The sequence below is a fragment of the Vidua chalybeata genome, chromosome 6 (genome assembly GCF_026979565.1).
Source record: "Vidua chalybeata isolate OUT-0048 chromosome 6, bVidCha1 merged haplotype, whole genome shotgun sequence".
NCBI classification, from domain to species: Eukaryota; Metazoa; Chordata; class Aves; order Passeriformes; family Viduidae; genus Vidua; species Vidua chalybeata.
The window spans coordinates 5,172,951-5,196,033 of NC_071535.1; the positions used below are offsets into that span (position 1 = coordinate 5,172,951).

General features: G+C 44.5%; 1 protein-coding gene across 3 annotated transcripts in view; it reads right to left on the reverse strand.

Moving 5' to 3' along the window:
* Positions 1 to 744: 744 nt before the first annotated feature.
* Positions 745 to 23,083, reverse strand: part of RTN1 (reticulon 1) — a 118,126-nt gene continuing 95,787 nt past the window's right edge. For 2 of the 3 annotated variants that reach the window (XM_053946242.1, XM_053946243.1), the window contains exons 4-9: positions 4,871 to 5,078; positions 3,802 to 3,940; positions 2,883 to 2,952; positions 2,447 to 2,493; positions 2,298 to 2,356; positions 745 to 1,577 (exon numbers count right to left, since the gene is read on the reverse strand). In XM_053946242.1, the coding sequence (XP_053802217.1) occupies positions 1,535 to 1,577; positions 2,298 to 2,356; positions 2,447 to 2,493; positions 2,883 to 2,952; positions 3,802 to 3,940; positions 4,871 to 5,078 (566 nt within the window). In that variant the 3' untranslated portion in view covers positions 745 to 1,534. Of the gene's footprint in view, positions 1,578 to 2,297; positions 2,357 to 2,446; positions 2,494 to 2,882; positions 2,953 to 3,801; positions 3,941 to 4,870; positions 5,079 to 17,570; positions 17,774 to 23,083 lie in introns of those variants that run through there. The other variant, XM_053946244.1, reaches the window with a different exon arrangement.

Genomic DNA, 23,083 nt, shown 5'->3' on the forward strand with positions numbered 1-23,083 from the left:
TTCTTTGTATAAAAATAAATTTTTCATAAAACCTTTGGGATTGAAAAAGAGAAAACCAGCAATTTGGCTAAAGATATTTTGATGTTCACATTTTTATACCAAAAAAAAAAAAAAAAAAAAAAAAGAAATTCCACAGGTGTGTTCCACAAATGGGCAAATCAAGCATTTAACCAATTGTTTGTTTTGAAGCACTTTGGATAATGTACAACAGCTGTTTCTCTCCTCTGATGGCTCTCAAACACCAAATTCCAATTTTTAAAAACCTTCATCTTTGAACCAGAGTAAATGCTTGTTTCAGCTCCCAGACTCTGGATTTGCTATTGACTCTGTTTAAAGCAGGTTTCAGAGAACAGCTGTGGGTAAGAGAGCAGTTGGTGACAAGGAAAGTGAAAAGCCCTTTGTGCTGTGCTGACACCTCCATACTGTGCTGCTCCAGGTTTGCACAGTGAGCAAATGGAGGAAGAGACCCTTGTCCATGTACCTGATATTTCCATCACCACCAACAAAAATAAACAAACTGTGTGCAGAGATCTTCCTTTTATTCCAAGGAAGGTCATCAAGATGTAAAAATATTAGATGAGATACTTACTCTTAGTTAGGTGCTACTCACTGGACTGCACCATGATGTAAGGGCAAAGTGGGTGCTGATCTTCAGAGGACAGAGAAGGAGGGAAAATGTTCCTTTTTGCACAGTGTGTGTCCAGTTCCCAAATGTCAAGGTAATCCCAGTGGTGACAAGAAAGAGAACTTTTTACATTTAGTAACATTTATTTCTGCATTCGGTATCAAGTACATAAGTGCAAATATTCAGAGTCCATAATTAAGTCCATTAGGAACTACAGAGAATGTAATACAAATCGTAATAAATTGAACATGCTGGAACTTTCCAGTTACCATACATGTAAATCAGCCTGTCAATCCTTTACGACAAAAGTACTGGGTTTTGTTTTCTTTTTTTCTTTTTTTTTTTTTTTTTTTTTGAGTTATACAAAACTGATTACCATAAGTACCGCTTACTGTTTATTTTATTTGTGCTGGAAAACACTAAAACATCAGTCTACAATTCTATATAGTTAATAAAGATGAATCCAACCAGCAACCCAGTGACGTAGAAGCAATTTTAACTATTGCATCAAGTGCGCTAAGCAGGAAAGCCCCTAGCCACATGTAACATTAAAAGTTATAGAAGCAATGCCAATAGAAGAAGGAAAAACACTAAAAAAAAATTAAATAAAGAGGTCAATATTATTTAGGCTCTCACCATCATGCACTTTATAAGCAACACAAAAAACCACATCTAGTACACTTTTCTCTTTACTATACTTTAGTGCTTGACACAAGTGATTGCAAATATTCTAAGTGCAGAAGCAGCAGGGGAAAAGCACTGCTTCTGAGTTTTATGTTTCTAAGATTATGGTGTTGAGAAAAAAAAAAAAGAATGATAAATTTGCAGTAAAGTGTAAGAACAGAGCTGTTTTCACTCCAGATTTCCCCATTTTGCACTACTGTAGTCAATGAATTCTTGACGTCTGCTTTACTCTGCCTTTCTCTTAGCACCTGGGATTTTAGCTTGAATCCTAAAAAATAAAGAAGAAAAAGAAAAGGATTATATGGTGAGACAGTTATTCCATTCCAGTGGTTCCCCACTTGGACTCTTGTGCAGGGATGATCTCTAGTGTGTTGTCTCAACAGGTGAATTAAAGTGCCATGAGAAACAGAAGTGATGCCCATCTAGGTGTTCTTGCAGGCCTGATTTTTGGTGGTTCATACAATCTAGGGATATGTTCAGTGATATTCTCCCCCCAACATTATTTCTCCATGGTCTATAGAAATCCAGGAATAGAGTCTAAAAATAGAATTTTGAGAATAAAATTTCAAAACTTCACCCAGATCTTCTGGGGATTCGAAGCACTGAAGATCATGGTGCTTCCAGGTATTTGCTTTCTGTGACAGGGTGGTGTGCTAATTCCCACTTTGGTCATTAATGCCATCAACTCATGCAAAACAAAACAGCCTTGGAGTGGTCAGTGGGGAAGAGAATTAACTCATTCCTTCCTGTTTGTCCTGGCCAGGTACCATTGTGGACACCAGTCCATGACTGGGCTGCTCTGTCCACAGTTCCCCCAAGCAGCAGGGGAGGGGACAGAAGGACGGAGTACCTTAGTCTGCACTCAGCTGGGAGGGTTTCTCCCTCAACCCCTCACATTCCAGGATCTGGGCTGGTAGGACACAGTGTCCCCAGGTCCCAGCCACCCCTAAGGCCACCACAACCTCACACAGTTGGCTGCTGAACTCACTTTGCCACGACCGTGTTTATGTGGGTCCGCACCAGCCCCAAGTATTGATCAATCTGTGCCTGCAAAGAGCAAGAGGAGACCAAGTCAACGAGGCAGCAACCAGGCAGAGCCACCCAGCCACCCCAAATGCACTGTGCAGACAGACCTACCTGGTACTTGTCATATACAACAGGGAGAGTAAACATAGACACCACAGCTGAGGAGAAAAAGAGCACAGTGTTATGTTCCTGCGGGTCAGATTCCCCCAGAGGAGAGACCTACTTCGGTGGCAAACACGTTATCGTGCCACTTCCTCAGCTGATCCACCAGGGAGCTTTGTATTAAAAATGCACTTTGCTCAAGCCTCCCAAATATGGAATTCCCCATTGCTGTGGGACTGGGAGCTGCACAAAACCATAAAGTGCAAAGTAGCTCTAGCAGGAGGGACAGCATAACAGAACAATGAGTATTTACGGGGAAGGGAAATAAATGTTGGTGGTGTAACTGAGGGGAAGACATGCCAGGGATAGGGTGTTTTGTCTAAGTTGAAATCTGGAGGGAGTTCAAGTTAAAAATAGATTTTTAAAAGAAATGTTGATTTTTTACCCATTATCAGAAGAGTCAGGCCATTGAAGAGGGCTCCCACGTAAGTCAGCAGCCACATTAGTACTGCAAACTGAATTAAAGATGGATCATTACATCACCTCCAGTGACAGCATAAGAAGAAAGTAGTTTGCTTAACTAGCTAATATAACGGCACATTAGCCTTTTTTTAATGTGGAAGAGAGTGGTTAAGGCACATTAGGAACTAGGTAGTTTTTCTAGGTGTATAAACCCCATTCTCTGTCCTGCTTCTCGCCCTCTTAGCTCAGCTTTCATGTCTATTTAGGGCTTAAATTGCATCCATGTAGAACTCTGCACTGAGAATGGCATAGGCAGATTTCTGCATCCAATTTTTATGATGGCAGGGGTCACCCCAAACAGGTTAAACAGAGTGCTGAAGTGGTAATCCCAGGGATTGATAACACTTGAGGCTGAAAGATGTGTACATTTTCCTAAAATTCTTTACTAATTTAGGAGCCTAACCTATGTCTGCTCTCATAATGATCTTCCCTTTGCTCTAAAGGACACCTGCTTGAGTATAAGGCTAAAAATCAATAATTATTTCAGCAGAGAGTGACAGATCTTCTTCCATAGCAGGAAATGGCACCAGATGAAATCCAGATTAACAGAGGGGACTATTATTTTAAAATAATAGAAAGCATAATGCTGGGATGCTTCTAGAACTGAAGTGGAGCTAATCTGGTTCTGCAAATTTTTACATCCTGTGTTACTTGTCAGTACATTCAAATGCCAAACCTCTAAAGTGCTGGAAACAGTTTTTAAATCAAAAAGCAGAGAAACTTTCATATTTGGAGCTACACAAAACTAGGTTTCATGACAACCCTGTCAACATGGGAGGCAGCTCTTTGAAATGTAGATTGATCCTCTAGAGAGGGGTTAAAAATATTTAAAGCAATCCTACTTTTAAAGAATCCACGAGATCCTGAACGAGAAAGAGTCTCCTCAGCTCTTTGATTGTGCTGTTGACGTATAGCTGGAGACAATCTGTGTATTTCTGGATCTGGTCCTGTGAAAGATTCATCTCCATCTCCAAGTAGGCTCTGCCAGAAACACAGGTCCCGTTACAAACCTGAGAAGTTTCCCCTGCTGCTCACGCTCATACCCATCCACCCCATCATTCCCTCATTCCCCAACCTCATTTCTTTGTGCTGGAGCAACGAGTTCCCCTCCCTGCAGGCCCAGGGCCAGGAGCACACCTTCTTCTCCCTGCATGAGCCATCTCTGGGTGATGCTGAGCTGGGGCTGTTCGCCTCCAGCCTCACCCTCTTCCCACACAGGGCCTGGTCTTGATGGGATTTCTCTCTTTTTCTCACCCAAAGGAGGATACAAATCTGACCTGGGAGATTTCCCCACAAGCTTCGGTGCTGTTCTCTGGGCTACACCCCCCCATCCTGAGTCGCTGCTCAGAACTGGCCCAAGCGAAGCAGGAGGAGCAGCACCCCAGCAAGATTCTTTTTTAGTTGTGTGTGTGTTTGCAAACCACACCAGTTCCACAACCTGGTTTACCAGCTGGCTGGCACAGCAGAGGAGAAAGGATCACTGTTCTTGTGGAGCAATCCACCCAGACCCTGTGGAGAGTGGGGAGTGCATTGGCACTGCCACCATGACTTAGATATTGGGTTGCTGGAGAAAAGATATAGATAGTTGCCTTCTATGCCCAATAGATTGTGCCCAGAAACAATGCTCTTTTCTCTTGCAGGTATGCTGTATTATCAATAGTTCTAAAGAAACTCCTTTTCTCTGTTTGCTTAAAATTTCCCGTATCTTTTTGAGATAAAAATCCCATGTCCTAGAGGATGACGATTTTTGTGCTGTGCTGTTTTTCTTTCTCTCTCTCCAGGATCTAAGCCGACAGAACCTTACAATTTTTGAGAAACGGTGAAAATATCATTGTTCCCCGCTTTATGGGCAAGAAGATCATTCCTTCTGGCACAAAAGCAGCGCTTGGGCATCACCACAAAGCCACTCACTTGAAGGGGTGGCCCTCGTCCGTCTTCTGCACGGCCTGTAGGACCGATTTGTAGATTCTGAAGCTGATGGTGGCCGAGAGGCCGGCCAGGGCCAGGTAGGCCACGACGCTGACGACGCTGAACTGGGTCAGGGAGAAGAGCAGCAACAGGAGGCTGCCGAACACGATCCCCGTCTGCTTGATGTCACGCCAGTACAACAGGTCGATCGCTGGGGGGAGAAGAGCAAATTGTTAAAGGCAGGAGCTGCAAAGGCATCGGCGGCGGCCGCGAAGGGCCCCGTGTGACCCTCGGGGAGCAGCGACGTCTCTGCTCACGGCAGCACCAACGGGAGCTCCTCAGCAGGAGCAGCAAAGGGGCTTGAGCGACGGGCTGAGGAAATTACAACCGATGACCTACTTGAAATCCTTGTTTTGCTTGTGCCCGTGCCTGGGTTAGATAAGATGGATGAGTATCTCCAACCGCAGCACGGTGGGTGGGTCTCTTGCAGCAGCAAGGCAAGTGCAAGCTGGGGTTTGTGTTGTTGCTAGGGCTGTATGGAAGATTTGAACCTACCTTGCATTTACTCAGTCTGAAAATTCCATTTTTTTTTTTTTTTTTCCCAGAAGTTCAAACGCCAGATGCTTGATCAAAGCGCTTTCCAGTTTTGGTTGTTGATAGATGAATGAGAAAGTTTGGGGCTAGCCACAATAAATCACTTCCCCATTCAAAGTTTTGACAATTTAATTTTGTTATTTCATAAGTTTTGAGAAAGAAAAAAAACTCCTGGTTTCACCACTGCTTAATGGTTCCATGAGTAGAAAATCATTTTTCAGATAAGGCCTTCAAATACAGAATAATCTCTCTTGCTACTCAATCCAACCTCAGAATCAGAAATAAAAAAGAAAAAAAAGCACTTCCTGTTTGTTATATAACTTCCCTTGTCCATGGAAGGTGCTGGTTAGAACAAAACAAGTGCATAAGACCATTCTCTGCTAGTGCATTTTTACATTTTTAAAGCCGTTAACTTTTACAGTGTTTTTCACCCACTTTGCATATTTTATTTCAACCTCTCCAGAAAAAAATTTTAGCATTGGAGACAGCCACGAATATGGCAAAATTTTATTAAAGGATTGTGGAATATCCAGTCCACAAAGGTGAATTTAATCTGTTTACACCCACAACCTGTTTCTGAGAGGGCTCTTCATCCAGCCAGAGAACGTGCTCATGACAACCTAAACAAAACAGCTTTAATTTCACACACTGCACAAGTCCTCAAGAACAGCTTGAACACACCACCAGCCAAACAGATTTGAGAGATGCCACTTGTCAAATCACTCAGAACAAAGAGTAAATTCAGGAAAACTGCAATCTGTCGGAAAAAAAAAAATAAAAGTCACCGATACTAAAAGAAACAAAATTAATCCAGCCTCTTAGTCCCTATCATCAAATCTCCAAAAATTGTGAGTCATCACGGCGTGTTTGCCTTGAGTCAATGAGTTCTATTACTCATTACTATTACACATATTAGCCTGGCTTTACAGTGATGGGCTTGAATGCAAAAATTGCTGCTGTATTACTGAGCTCTCCTCTCTTCATGCACCATTCACATCCAATTATATTCTCCATCAATATACACCATAGATGAACCTTTTGCTATTTTTAAGCGTTCAGCACCGGACCTGTGATCATGAGCACACATGACTGGATCCTGTGGGCTGTATGGAAGCCACAGGACAAGGGACCTTGGTGCCTGTTTTGGGATCCTGGGTGCTGACTCCACAAAACAGGGACCAGTCTCTTACAGATATGTGCCCATGCCTGCTTCCTGCAAAAAACCTGGGGCAGGGAGCATGGAATGCTCCAAAATGCAGTTCGAGCATTGTCAGAGCACCTGGATGAGGAGGTTTAGCAGCAGACACAGCTGTATTGCAGGACACAGCTGGAGCTCCACAGATTGCTCACAGCGATGATGTGGTGGAGCATGCAACTCCATCCTTGCAAACCATCCTTACAAAATGGCATCCAGAGCACAAGAGTGCATGTTTGGCCGTTTTTCATATTCTTTTTCAGTAAAGGTGCTTCAAAATCCTTCAGCACAACAACTGGGTGCTCCTGTCACCAGTGAGCACTGGGACAGGAGGTGTTATATTTTCTGTGAGGGTGCTGAGGCCCTGGCACGGGGTGCCCACAGAAGCTGTGGCTGCCCCATCCTTGGAAGAGTTCAAGACCAGGCTGGATGGGGCTTGGAACAAGTGGAAGGTGTCCCTGCCCATGGCAGGAGGGGTGGGATGAGGTGATTTTTAAGGTTCCTTCCAACCCAACCCATTCTAAGATTCTGTGATTATTCACAACCTGATATTTTTTTGTGCTCAAAAATTACTCTGAGTACTGGAAATTTATGCAAATCTGACTTTGAGATACTTAAGTTGTCTATCACACAAAACCTCAACATTAAATTAAATAGGCACAGGTGAGCTGGTGTATGTGGTACATCATCTGCTGATGGCAGAAAAAGGACACGTGCCAGGGGAAAACATTCCCTGGGACACAGGCAGTAGAGAGGCAAACAAATGAGAACTGAGACAAAAAATACAAACTGAACTCCCTGAGTCAACCCCAATTAATTATAAGATCCAAAATGACCAACTAAGCCTTCTCCTTCTGATGATCTTCAAACTCATACTCCTGCAGACTGGCAGTGGGCTGCATTCTCATGTAGAGAGATGCCAAACTGCATTTTCTCATTCTCCTCAAAAGGGAAGATGCTGAGTTACTCAAGACAGACCTGACCAGGTATGTGTATATCCTGAAAGTCATCTGTTCCTGCCATGGAATGACTGGGATATTTACTCAGTTGTATCAGGTAAGGAAAGGATCAGAGCGAGATGGACAGAGGCCAAGTGACACAGATCTGGGAACAAGTGCATGTGTGAGGGAGGAGATGAAAAAGCATCTGGCCTCTTTCTCCAGCCAAAGGAGAGTTGGGAGAGAGGGATTCTGTGTCGTTTAGACCTGAGGCAAATATCCCCATGTGCATGGAAAAAAAAAAAGTGCCAACTGCTAGTTGGAAAATCTCAGCACAGAAAAGGGAGATACGAGTTCAATGATTTTTACATGGCTCTCCCAGTGCCCAGGTCCATCCTGGGAGCACACTCCCCTCACCCACAGCCTGCCAGGTCTGTCAGGATTCTCAAGGGCAGGAACAACATCTGCCTTCTCCTCATCTCCCTCGAAGGGATGGAGCTGCAGCACTGCTGCCCTATCCAGCTGTTCGGGTGGGATTTGATGTTCCTGTAGCCATTCCTCCTCCTCTCCCTAATGGAGAAGGGGCTGAGCCAAACCTCTTTGCAAAAGGTGACACAGGAGGGAGGTGAACCTCAAAGATCCTTGGGCAGGGAAGGGGAAGAAGGAGAATCCAGAACTAGAAATCAGTGGAGACTTGGGAAGACTTTGGCTGGACAGGCCTCAGGGATTTGAGCTGTGTCAGTTCCCCTGGAATTTAGATGCTGCTAAAAACACCTGAGCTACACTTGTCAGAGCCATGTTTTCTCTTTCGGTTGCAGCTTCAGTCACTTCAAAGGCCTTTTAAATTATTGGAATGGAAAGAATAGAATAGAATAGAATAGAATAGAATAGAATAGAATAGAATAGAATAGAACTGACTATTTCAGTTGGGAGGCACCTACAACCATCACCTACTCAGCCTGACCAATTCAGCGCTGACCAAAAGCTAAAGCATGTTTTTGAGGGTATTTTCCAAATGCCTCTGAAACACTGACAGGTTTGGGGCACAGACCATCTCTCTAGAAGCCACTTCCAGAGTTTGACCACCCTTTGGTAAAGAAATGCTTCCTTGCTGAGACAGTAGTTAAACATATTTTTCTCCTACATTTCTTTACCTAAACAAATCTCCCTTAAAAGCAGGGAGGGGTGCTCCAAGTGCAGAATGCCCCAGCTGGGATCCTTTGCCTGGCTTCCTTAGAGTGCCATTTTCTCCTGTAACCACTAACACCAGAGCCAAAGTACCTGCCACATCAGTGTCTGGTACTGTAAATAGAGACCAAGGGGCAAATGAATCAGAAATTTTCTCATTGACCATCAGGTGAACCCAGACTTGCATCAACCTTCCTCACATACTTTCTTTCTTATTCTAAACAGGAATTAAAATTAAACATGAGGTTGTCCAATGTTGGAATCTGAAATGCAGGGAATTCTCAGAACTTTGGGCCTGTAAGGCAAAGCTTAGAATTAAACACAAGATTTGATTTGAGACCTTGGAAGAGGTTTCCAAACTTAGGTGTTAGAATCGAGAATGTGGATTTATAGTTTAAAGCAGAGACACATTAAGCTAAGTAGAGGAAAATTTAGAGTTTTAAAGTACAGTGCTGTAGGTTTGTGTGTCATAACATGATTGGCTAAGAAAGCTTACACTGTGCATGAGTCCTTAAGACGAAATATTTAAGGATTGGGTCAAAACCATAAATATCCAGTGTTTTATTGGTTAATAAATCCTTAAATGGTCTTGTAACTAGAAGTCTTGTGACCTTCTGAGCCATGCAGTGAAGATGTGAGCCGAGCTCACCCTTCCTGCCTATGTAGAAGATAAGAAAAATAAATCGCATAATCAAAAGCAATTCAGAGTCCTGTCTCTAACTCATTCGAAATTCCTTCACAAATCCCTGCAGTCCACCACACTCATATGCCTGCTTTGAGTTTTATCTCACCCTATATTCATGTAAAACTGATTAAGATACCAAAAAACTCCTCCCAAACACTCTCTGACCCCATGGGTTTAGTGTCTTTCAACAGGTCACTAAGTACAACCAGTGCCTGAGCCTTTGCTGAAGGGCATCTGCCTGTTCCTGCCTGTACCCCTTCCTTGGCACACTGAAGAAACAACCAGCCAGGCTCAGAGCAGCCTCCCCAGCACATGGGGACGCAGTGGGAATGAGGATGACAGGGCCAGGAGTGGAGCTGGAACTGCAGCTTTCACACACACACACACACTCTGCAGAGCCACTCACCAGCACGTGCCAGCCCCACGCTCGGCCAGGCTGAGACAGCTTCCAGCCCAGCTCTAGGGTGGGTACAGCATTCCCCAGATAAATTAAAGGACAGAGGATACCTTACAGTAACAATTGAGTGCTTTGGTCAACCAGAAGGGAAAGAGTAAAAGGCCCTAGTGTGGTGCAGGGTCCTGCAAGCGCCGCGTGTTTTACTGGGAAGGGGTGCGCGTGTGCACGGTGCTGCCCAGACCCCACCACAATGGCACAATTCTGAGCAATGCACGCTGAATATTCATGAGGCTGGAGGCTGGTGCCACGTGAGGCTGTCGATGTGTGATGTGCATGCAATTGGACAGGGGCTCAGTCTGTTTGGCTAAGCAAGATCCACTCCCGAGAGCCAAAATGCCAACTTCAAACCAGCCAGTTTGCAGCGAGGATTTGCAAAAGGGGTTTGGGCACTGAAATCAGCCTTGGCTTCACTTGAGGGTCAGGCTCCTTCTGTTTTGAAAATCACTACTGTAAAATGCTGCCCATGCCCATTAACATGCAGAAGCTGTTCTGCTGTAGCTTTCCATGATCTCCCTTTAGCCTCCTGGAAGGAGGGAACCAACTTTGCACTCTTAACAGTACAACTCACCAGAAGTCTGAGTCATTTGTGAAGGTATAAAAGGACTCTGAGTTTTGCCAGAACTGCCTCAGACTCAAAACTATTTGCAATTATTAAGGAAGATTAACCAGCCATCCTTAAGACAGCAGCGCTGCAGGTCACTGCCACTGCCTTTGAAGAATTTTTCTGGAGAAGCGTGTCTGATGAGCTGTTTGTCTGCAAGTATCGCCTGCTTGTGCTTTTTAACTCATAGCAGAACTTGCAAAATGCTACTCAAGTCGTCTTCTCGTTGCAAGATTTTTCAAGGGTGCCAAAACAGTGCTTTAAAGCCATACTTTCTGGCAGAACCTCATCTGGCTAAACTAATGGGATCCTGCACTGGGGGCCAAGTCACAGACTAGCAAAGGTGAACTCTGGTACAAGAAACCACCTGCTAATATGAACAGCTGGTAAATACCCATGTTTGTGGGGCAAGCTGCAATTAACCTCACAAATGTAAGAAACAGCAGCAGCAGGCAGTGCTTGTGCCTGCAAGGAATGGCTCCCTAGTGCCCAAAAGCTCTCACAGCTCTTACCATGGCTTGCAGCAGAAAGTGTTTCTGCTCCTGTTTGTATCAAAAAAGGCAGAAAACAGATGAGGGGGATTGAAAGGGCACAGCCAAGGTAGACTGACTAAAAATGCTCCTGATTCCACTCTTGTTAGGATCTGGAAAAATGAGGGCTGGGCTTTGGGGGTTTTCGTGGTCCCCAGAAGCCTCGTGGTGTGGGGCAGCTGCAGGCCCAGCCTCCTGAGCAGAGATCCCAGAGGGAGGACAGAGGATCCAAACCAACTTGTAGCTAAAATGTCCTCCTGCATGGTTATGTTTTCCAAAAATACTTTTGTAGGAAAAAATGGGAATATTTGCATTCCATGTCTCAAATTAATGAAAATTAATGATCAACCAAGCGGAGACTGGATAATTCAAATCTTCTACAGCTTCTCCTCTGGAAATTTCTGTTCTCTCCTTCTAACTTTGCAAGTTTTTCTTCTACTGCAACAACTGTGTGAAAAATGATAATGCAAAAAGCAGCATTTCCATGGAAGTTATTACAAAAAGTGTGAGCCTGGTACCCAGCCTAAAATGAAGCCCAAGGGCCTTGATGATTACATAAAAGGTTGTATGCTCTGTAGTACACTACTAGCACATTTGGAAGTGATCAAACTGCCTTTTCCACCATTTCCACCACCTGCTTAGGAGGTAAAATCAATGGGTTGTACAGCTTCACACCCTGTCTAATGATAGCTTTTAAGAGAAGTGAGAAAAACCTCTTTGCACACAGCATTTACTTCCATACACAGTGTAATATTACAACTTCATAAATATAAATTACTTCATAAGGCATTTATCAGATCTTCTGGGAGTGAAAAAACCAAGAAACACAATTTAAGAACAACCTTGTTTGTAGTGCTGTCACAAAAGTATTTGACAACAAATGAGACAATGCTATAGGTTTTGAGTAGAAATAAATACTGCTTGCACTCAAAGCAAGCCCAGTTTGCAGGTTTAACCACAGGCTGCAGGACCAGCCTTTCCCTCTCCTCTGCAATGAAGGATCCAATGTGGACATTGCTCCCCTCCCCACAAGAGATTTGATTCTAACGCAATACAGATGGATACACAGTTAATGAGCAGTCTGCTGCCTTCAGGAGACTGCTGTGATGAACAGCAGAGCCAAGAGAGGGTATCTGTGCTCTTTCATGAGGCATATCTCCTGATCCTTCATCTCCAGCCTTGAGGAATCTCTCCATGCCTCTACCTCTTGTACACACTCTGACCATTAACTTCCTGTCCTCAGTTCAGCTTTATAATTTATTATCCACCTGTTTCAAGGTTTAGCTTGAAAGTTCAGACCTTCTTAGTCCCCAGAGTCTGATGAGAGGAGACCTGGAACAAGAATAAGATCAGGGAAAAGGAAAACCTTGATGCCTTCCATGTTATTTCCTATAACATCTGCAAGATCAAGATGTGAGCAAAAAAATATTGATGGATTGCCTTATGTGAGGCACCAGAGTAGGCTTGGGTAGACAGGAGAGGACTGGCAGTAAAAGAGGATTGTTAGTCAGAAATCAACCCTACAACCACTCCACACATGAGTCTGCTGTAGCATTTATTAATTATTAATTATTATGTGATTGTTGCTGCAATTAACGCTTATGCTGTTGTTATTTTCATTTTCATGTGAGAGATGCTTTAAGAGCAGGATTGAGCACAGCAGCAGGAGAAACACACAACTCCTGCTCATCAAACTGTATCACTGCCTGCCTTGGGCAGTTCCTGTGGAGGAGGTTATGGCTGTCACCTTGATTGGGCAGAAACCAAGGAGACCAAGCAGAGCCTCTGAACGCAGGCTCTGAGCGCACATCATGTTGTGGAAATGTGAAGATTTTCCTCAGATGCTCCTGGACCAAAGGAATAGACCTGTGCTCTCTCTTAGATTCTATCCAAATATTTGAAAATCTGCAGATTTTCAAAGTAAGTGGTTCAGACCTATGTTATTTATAATTAAATATGATGTGGAGAAAGTACCCCTTCTGATATCATAAAAGCCTCACCAGAACTCACTTCCCAGGGACCTAATGAAAACAAAAGCAGCCCTCCAACATTGCCTTCAGCTATTGCCCCCTCATTACCCCCTTGATGGAGTTTAAATTAATCCTCAGGGAACACCTCAATATACTTTTACTTTGGGGGAATTTTCACCTTGTTCTGGCAATGAAAGAATATTGTCCATCAGTGCTTAAAAGACATGGCTCTGAGCAACGTGGTCTGGTGGAAGATGTCCCTGGCCACGGAAGGGAGGTTGGAACTGGGTGGTCTTTAAGGTCCCTTCTCTCCCAAACCATTCTGTGAGTCTGTGCTGGCACAGCAGGTGTGCAGAGCACATTTTCTCACCGATTTCTTTTGCCATCAACAGGAATGTACTGGAAGAAGAATTGATACAATTTCTGCACCAGCGATCAAAAAAAAAGAAAAAAAAGCAAGCAAATCTGAAAGTGGTAAACAATCTTGACAAATTTCATTCAAACTTCACAGGAAATAATCTGTAAAATTAGGAAATAAACTCCCCACAAGTTGGTATAGTTTTATGAATCTGTGAGCTAAATTGTTTACAGCAGGTGTTGAGTTGGTACCAGGGTTTTAGCCCTACCAAGATCCAACATAAGAAACAAACTCTGGGGCAGATCTTTATCAAGTGGATCCCAGCTGAGAGATCAGCCCACAGTATTTTCAGTAAAGCACTGAAGGTACCGACTGGCTGAAGTTTTATTCTCATTATAAAGCTGTAATTAGGCAGACTTCACAACTGTCAATAAGATTACAGATGAACTACGTGCAACTCTATTATTGTAATCCAAATTCTTTATCAGTCTTAAAGTGAGGAGCATCACCATGAGAAGCTGCTGCAGCTTCCCATCACCCTTTGGAAACCAATGGATTTATCAATCAAGTAAGGAAGCTGGCTCTCTGAAAACAGCTGCCAAGGAATGATGATCAATAACTGCAGTCCCAGCAGAGTTATGTCAACTAGATGGATTTGATGAAGTCTGCAGTCCTTTTCCACATTAAGTTATAATTATAATGTGGGTGATATTTAGGATCATTTCTATGAACACTTCACAGGCCTGTGTCTCTGGATCTTTACATTTTTCTCTTTTAATAAATCCTGCAGAAGGTTGAAGCTGCAGGAGCAAGCCTGACACTTATGACCAGCCAAGAGCTGGCATGTAGAAGGAAGAGTGGAAAAGGGAATATTCATGAGGACCAGTGTACTGATGCCAAACAACTCCTCCAAGCTGGGGTGCAAACTTGGGCACCGATCTCCTGATCTCTTCTCTGTGGTGCCCAGTGACAGGACCTGAGGGAATGGCTGGAGCTGTGTCAGAGGAGGTTTAGGCTGGATATCAGGAAAAGGTTCTTACCCCAGGGGGTGTTTGGGCACTGAAAAGCTCCCTAGGACAGTGGTCAGAGCACCAAACCTTACAGAGTTCAAGGAGTGTTTGGACAATGCTCTCAGGCACAGGGTGGGATTGTTGGGGTGTCCTGTGCAGGACCAGAAGTTGGACTTCGACAAACCTTGTGAGTCCTTCCCAAGTCAGGATGTTCTATGGTTTTATGTCCTTCCTAATCCAGAGAACGTCTCCAGCAGGGTGTGAACCTGCAATTCCCCAAAGCCACCTGTGTCCTGCTGAGCTGAGCTGAGCCCCTGGGGAAGGCAAGGGGACCTCCCTTCACCTGCAGCTGGAGGCTGCCCTCGCCCAGCAGCTCCCGGTGGGAAGCTGCGCGCTCTGTCACGCTCTTGTGTCACACACACGGCTGGCACGGGCTATAGGCTGTTCCTCCAAGGCCCACAGCCACCAGCACGCCCAGGCAGGGACATTTCTCCTCACACTCATGCATTATGCATGGCTCCATCCCAGCCTGCTTCAAATGCATCACCTTCCAGTGCAGAGATGAGTTGGGCGTGGAAGTCGCTGCAATTCCCCAAAGCCACCCGTGTTAATATTTGGAATGAAGCAGATGCCCAGCAGGGGTGAGTTACTGTCCTGCTCACCCAAGGGCTGGATCATGATCTACCTTTGCTCTAATCCTGCTGTACCTGCAGGATAGGTAGGTAAAAACCAGTAATTTCTAAATCAACAGCAGCAGCAGCTGATTCACTGCAAGGGAAATAGCAGCACCTCGACTGAGTGGGGCAAAGCCAAAGCCTCACCAAGAATCTTTGCAGCTTCTCACAGTCCCCACCCGATTTTACACCAGTTATAAGTACCATAGGATCAATTCAATGATACAGCTAGTTGCAGGCTTGGTTGTTGAGTAATCAAAACTTGTGTTAACCTCATTGTTGAATCTCCATAATTTCCATAAAAATATGCTCTGTATTTACTGAGGTTTCTCTCTGCATCTGTTACACTCACTGACACATTCCAGACTTTTCAGGGAGGAACCATAATTCCATTGACAATCAAGCTGGCAAAATTATACAACTCCAGATTTGCACAAAACTGATATTCTAGGTTGAGACAGAGACCACATGAATAATAGATATTAAAGGAATCAATGAATCGTCTTTAGTCTTCATTCCCCTGAATTTTAAATTTCCTCTATTTTATCTGGGACTGATCAAAGAATTTTGATGACAGAAATAATATTCTATGGCTATTTCATGTTTTCTGCAGGATCATTTTGGAATCATAAAGCACCACCCAAGGAAAAGAAAAAAAAATGCAAATGCTGTGGAAGTGAGGCAAGTGATTTATTTTAACTGCGTTGATTTTTCAGACCTGGGATTTTTTTTCAAATCAGCTTGGGACATATTGTGTCATTCCATTTTCATCAAATCTACCCCACTTTCAAAAACGAAAACACTGAAGAAGAGAAACCCCACTATTATTATTAATTAATAGTTAAACAAGAGCAGCATGCCCTTCGTTATTCCCCTTTTCTAATTTATGATTTTTTTTTTTCTGATGAGAAAGAAAATACTCCGTTTAGTTCTAAAAACAGGTGGTTCAGCAATCTGACTCAGCAAGTCAATGTTTTTATAAGAATCAGTGAAATACTGTGCATTTTTGAAGAAAAACCTATACCCAAACCCCACCCTAGGAGGAAGTTCATCTGCAAAGCTCAGATGAAAAGACCCTAAAGTTTGGTTGTGACTCTCTCATTTGAGCTTAATGAACCCCACAAACACATGGAAAACCCTTGCCCTTCATTTCGGTGTGGAAAACCGGAGCTGCTGGAGCCTGGCATTTAACAGGTGCATCTGTTTACTTTCCAGCTACTCATCTTCCTTAAAAAACCCTCAGTCCCTAAATACAATTAGATGCTGAATTGAGATTGCAAAAATATCAAGCTCCCTAGAGACAGGCGTCTAAAAGGTCTGTCCATCCCCACCCCTCCCAAAAAAACGCTTTAGGAAGGTTTTTCAGCTTCTGTTGCATCGAGCTTTATGAAACTATGCCTGCAAGCATCCTGGATCCTTTAATGAGATGATGCTGTGGAGTAATCTCTCTCCCAGGGATCCTGCTGTGAGCAACAGCACCATGAACTGACTATTCAGCGTAAACACGCACCTTAAAATTACAAAAATACACCCAAACAAAGCCTGCCCGAAGCAGCCCCAGCCTGCCCGGCAGCATCAGCCGCTAGCTTTTCTCCCTCTAATCTGCCCACCGAGCAGCGTCACAGAGACTGTCTTTTATCAAAACAAAGGCTGGATGCTGGCTGGGAAGTGTGAAGCCGACTAAAAATGGCTGAAAAGCTGGCCAAGGCACCCGGGAAGGTGGCCAGCCCCACCCAGCGCAGACACCGACCCGCTCAAAACACGCTGAAAATCAACCCAAAAGGGAGATGCCATTGTTCCCTTCGCCTACGCGGCAGCGAGACAACATCACCGCAATGTTTCACCCCCCGAAACGAGTGCTCGGGAGGCTAATGAAAGGATTAATGTGGTTTTTTTTTTTTAAAAAAAAAAAAAAAAAACAATCCCAGAGCAAAGTAGGAAGCGGGGGGCCATCCCGCGGTGCCCCGGCTCGCTCGCCCTCCTTGCCGGAGCTGCGTTTCCTTTGTGTGACACAAGGCTAAGCCCGGCTCTGGGTGTGTCCGTGGGCAGGAGGCACCCAGGAGCCCAACGCCACCGCCTCCCACCCTCGCCAGCTCCAGCGGGCACCAGTGCACCGTCACCCGGCTTCCCTGAAGCCCGAAAGGTGGGAAATCATGCCAGCGATATCCCGACGGAGAGAGTCGAGGATGAGGAATGACGCCGCTAACGGCAAGGGCGGATGCTTTGGGAATGAGCTGCAAGGTGGGAAGAAGGGAGGACCTGTATCCTGGATGCTTTCAGGGTGAGACACCTGCGGATGGGAGAAATGCATTCCGAGAACAGAAATAGGGGCTTTTAATCTTCCCGTCTTTCTTAAAATTACCCCCAAAGAAAAGCTTTCGCGGGGAGGGAGAGGAAACAGCATGCAAAGGCCCACAGGTGAACAATGCAAAAATGGATGGATCCTGCCTTTGCCTCCTCTGCCATGCAGTCCTAGCATGCAACACTAGAATAGATATAATACCCTGACATTTCCAGTTGCTCCAAAGACAGTCCATCTTGGTGGAATCGGCACTGGCTTGCATCTCGGAGAGCTGGGGGCTTGCCGGTTGTTTTCGTCGGAGGCACTGCGTTAGCAGTCAGGCATTCCCGAGCATGGGTGGGTTCCTGGGTACCGCTGCCGTCTCCCCGCTCGGCTCCGGACTGATGCTGTAAGCAGCACAGGCGGAGGGGGAGGGCATATTGTACGCGCTGCGGTCTCCACTGCAGCAAATCAGCAGTGTGATGTGGTTGCCCTAGGGAGCAGGCTCCTTTGAAAAGGGGATGCAGTCCCTTTTCAAATCAAAAGCTTGCGCTCGGGCGGCTTAGCCTCCTAAGCCGTGGAAATGGTTAAAGGCAACCTGATGGCAAAGAAATAAAAACAAATTGGGTGTGGGTGAAGGTGGGGGGGGCGGTGGGGGGTGAGCAGTGTTTCCTATGTGGCAGTACGGTTGTGACTGTTCGTGTTCCAGAAATTTCTTGACAGTGATGGAATCTGGTATTTTCTTTAGGTTTTTTTTTTCTTTTTTTTTTTTCCTTTTTTTTTTTTTGGTGAAGGCCAAATTCCACACAAGCCCTCCAGATTTTCCTGCCTCCCTCTCCTCTGCCCAGCTGGGTGGGGTCGGGGAGCAGGCAGGAAAATAAACAAGGTCAGGATCCAAGCCCTGCAGAGCAACCCCTATTTTGCTATTTTTTTTTTTTTTTTTTGAAAACCCTGAGGGCATGGGGTGACCCGTGTGGCTCCCCATGCCAAGCCCTGCCACACCAGGATGCTGAGGACCCCCCGATGCACCAGGTTTGAGTGTTCTGCCTCCTCTTGTTGCCCAAAATGCTGCATAAATCAGGATTTGAAGTGTAAAAGTGCAGGAATACAGGATAATTTGTGAAAAGCCCACTAATAGCTAAATTTTAACATTCAGTTTAACAGTGGTGGGTCCCACCACTCCTTCCCTAGCAGGATACAGCATCTGCCTCAGTTTCCCCACGAATAAACTGATGAATAGCCTTGCATCATAACCATGCAATGCTCATACTTGGCAAACACTGCAAAAGAAAATCCTTTGCCACTCAACCTGTTTGCATTTTCAGATTTTGGAGTGCCTAGGAATATTAAGAAACTCCCCAAAAAGTCACACCATTTCACTGAAGAGTGACCAGTATATCAGACTCTATCCTGTCATTTTGGGCAGAATGGGCCCAGAATTTGCCCAGCTAGGCACCTCTCAGCTCTAAGGCTGGATTGAAACCTTTAGATCATCACAGTTCATGAAATAATTTCACTTTAGCTGCATTTTACTGAATTTTGCTTTTTTACGTGGAAACAGACACCAGCACAAACACAGTGGGTCACATACTCACCAGCCTGGGGAATAGAGTTTGAACCCCTCTGCTCTTTTGGCTCCAAAAATAAAAGGTCTTTAATACCTGAGTTAACAGATATCTCCTCCAACTGGCAGTATCAGGTCACTTATCCTTCCCTCAGGTTACTCATCTTATAGAAGAAAGCCAAAATTTAAGGAAATTCGCCACACCTGGGAAACTCTGCTGGAATTACAGAGGCCAACAGCTATTGTTCATGTTTATAAGCCATCCTTGAGATCCCCAAAAACACTTGCTTAGGCTTGAACCCAGCATCTTCATTCCCCTAACAGGGAAATCCTTAACTAATTGGGGGCAGAACTGGCTTCAGCTGTCATTGCATACAGTAAGATTCAACCATCTATAATGTTACAAATCTGGATTTTGTGTTCTTTCTGGCTTTGTTAAAAAAAAAAAAAAAAAAAAAAGGAAGAAAGAGGTTGGCAAGGGTTGATTTCTAAGCATAGATCAATCAGTTTAGACCCTTTACAAGAGCAGAAAATTTTCCTATTGATACATTTTGCCCTGCAAACTCTTTGCAAAAAAGCTCTCTAATGAGGTTCCCAGTGCCAAGACATAATATGAAGTATTTACAAGCAGTGTGTATAAAACAGAGACATAATTCACATCAAACTTCTGCATCCTTGTCCCTGGAATAGCTGTAGACACCCCAAACATAGGTAAAATTTGTGGCTACTGGGGATGTACCACCAGCAACACAGCAGAGAAAAGGCAAAATATCTTTTTGGTCTCATTATAACCCATATTTCTAAGTCAAGTATGAAGGACAAATTCCCTTTGGACAGAAGAGTGGTCCACGTAAATTTAACATCCCACTAATGATTTCTCTTTCCCTTCATTGTTTGTAGAAATTTTTCTCACCTCAGACTTGATGTCTCCATTCCCTCTTCCAGGCTACCAAAAAGAACCACACCATAAAGCTTCCTGTTTAAATTCTTACTGCCCTTTGGAAAAGTGTCTCTTCAGACCTGGCCCATGTGATTGGACTCTCCTACACCACTTCCAGAACTATTTTAATCCACAGGCACCAGAATCCATTGCTTTACCAGCAGTAACAGAACACTGTATTTGTGTCAGAAACAGAACTGAACGGGAACATGAGATGAAGACACTTAGAAAATGCACATGGGTAAGAAAACTTCCAGTGTGCACTCACTTGTCCCAGGACCTGAGGCAGGTGGGGGCCAGAAGCAACTCTGTGTGTGACTACAGAAATTGCACAAAAACCCAATCAGCACTGGGTGGATCCAGCACTAAAATGGCCATTGATAAAAAAATGCATTTCCACAATGAAATTTTGAATTATGCATTCAGTGAGTAGTGAGACAGAATTAGGACTAAGCACCTGGCCATCAATCCTGAGGTTAAGAGCTGCTTCTTTGCCACAGAACTAAACCAGGAGCAGGCTGCAAGGCACAAATAAACATTGCACTGCCTGGATCTTAAAAGGGTGAGACATGCACAGAGATCTTGGCATCAGCTGCAGGAAAGTTGAGTGTTGGAGGAGAGCTTTCCTGTGATCATGAATAGGAGCAGGATGAAAAGTAGTAAGTGGAATTTGCTTCCCTTCAGAGCACTGTCCATTGGGAGCCTCCTTCTGCTAGGGATGTTACTGAAGTTGTTACAAGTCTTTAGATGTGTTAGTGAGGTCACATGAAGCTCAGTGTTGACAGCACAGCCACAAGCCAAGAGGGCTCATCAACACTTGCCTGTAACGTGGCTCTGCTGGAGATAATGATCTGTGTCTGCAGGATGTCTGGGGTAAGCACTCAGTAAAATAAAGTTACCCATGGGATCACTGCAGGAAGCCACTGGCCAAGTGAGCACGTGTAGGGTATTGCTGTCTGCCTCATTTCTTTCCATCCCTCCAACTCCAATAGAGATCACAGAATCAGAGAATCATTGAATGATTTGGGCTGGAAGGAACCTTAAAGCTCGTCTAGTTCCAAACCCTTTGGTTTGGAATCCCATTGGCAGGGATGCCATACACTAGACAAGGTTTCTCAAAGCCCCATCCAATCTGGCCTTTAACAATTCCAGGCATGGGGCACGCAGGTCTGGATGGCCAAATGAGGTGCAGACTGCAGCTCTGCAGAGGACAGGGACCCCCTGCCATGGTGTGTGGCCACCAGGGTTGTGCTCCTTCCAGGGAGACAGGAAATCCTGCAGCAGGACTGGCACTCCAGCCCTACCTTGTTTCCCTCCAAAGGTCCTTCCACGGTGACCCAACCCACCTGTGCACCACTGATGAGGTCAGAGTTAGCAACATTTAAGGCTTTTTTAGGTAAATATACTTGAATGGACCATAACAGTCCATAAGAGCTCAGAAGCACCCACTGTTTTACCAAGGGAACTAAACTTAGGGGCTGTCCCTTAACAACCCTGCTGGAGGGCAGGGGTGGAAGGCAGCTGGTTTCAGTTGGTTTCAAAGATGATTTAATGATTAAAAATCCACAGACAGAGCTGAAACCACTGTTTGGAGTGCAGTGACTTTGAAGACACTTTGGACTGACTGCGTTTTCCTGCATCATTCTATGTCAAGGCTCCGTGGGACACATTGAGGGCAGCGCCAGATCTGCACCGTGGTGCTGAAAGATCCTGACACTTAGCACTTTAGGAGAACAATAGCATTAAGGGAGATCATTGGGTTATTTTTCTAAGCTAATTTGTTCTTAGCATTAGCAACAAAAATAGAGAGGATGCTATTTTAAAAGTTGCATTAATATGTCTCAAGGCTCTAAAGAGCAACAGGAAATTTTTTTGCCTGAGCACTCCAAGTAAGGGCAGCCAGCAATTACATTTTTGTGAGAATGCTGTCAATAGCAGAAGGATGAGCCAAATCCTGGCTCTGCTCTCATCCTTTTCACTGTCTTGTGCTCATTTTTGCACATTTTCTGGTCTGCAGAGCTGCTCAGAGGCAACTCAAATGGCAAGGCCATGAGCTGGGAGATGCTGATGGTTATTTCAGGTCCATCACTTCTCACAGTACAGGAAGCACATAGACAGCTCTGTCCTTGCTGTCTTTTGCCCCAGGTCTTTGCCACTCTTAGAAGATGTAATGCAGTGATGAATTACCTTTTTTTCTCAGGTCTTCAGACCACAAAAGGAATCAATAAGCTGGTAAAGAAAGACAATGCGGTCTTAAACTGGCAGAATTAAAGTCTGAAGCTGAACAATCACAACAAAAGAAGCCCCATGTCCTGGCATGTCATGTAATGTTCCATCCTCCCTGCAATTTCTTTTTAAGTCTTAAAATGTCTGGATTTATAGGGTTTTTTTAAATCATCAGTCAAAATATTTGGATTGTTCACAAGGACAAGAAGTGTGATTTTGGGACGTGCTAAGCTTCTGCTCTGCTGCCTCTGTTTCACTTTCTGCTCAGCAAAACTGCTTTTCATACCCATCTTTGCTCAAAGGCTGAGACTATAGATGTATCTATTTATATATAGATATATGTAGATATATCTAATCATAGAAGTGTAAATTGGAAGGGACCTTAAAGATGATCCAGTTCCCAACCCCTGCCATGGGCAGGGACACCTTCCACTACCCCAGGTTGTCCAGAGCCCCATCCAACCTGGCCTTGAACACTTCAGGGATGGAGCAGCCACAGCTTTCCTGGGCAGCCTGTGCCAGGGCCTCACCACCCACACAGGGAAGAAATTCTTCTTAATATCTGATCTAAACCTGCCTTCTGTCAGATAAAGCCACTCCCCTTTCTCCTATCACTGCATGCCCTTGTCCAAAATCCCTCTCCAGCTCTCTTGTCAGCCCCCTTTAGGCACTGGAAGGTGCTCTGAGGTCTCCCCTTCTCCAAGTTCAAGAGTCCCAGCTGTATAAGAGGATTATATAATAACTACATATAACTATAAAATAAGCATATATAACTGTATAATAAATGTATATAACTGTATTATAAGACCTTACTATCATAAGATTTTCAGCAGCAAGCCAGTGACATGAGCCAAATGAGTTGGTGAAAGACCCAGGTGAGACAAGCATCATGCTTGCTTCCTTCCCTGGGAACAAGGTGGCCTTTGAATCCTAGCAAATGAGCCCTTTGGGGGGCAACTCCTTAGATTTGACATTGTAATTAACAATTTTGGGTTTTGAGCCACT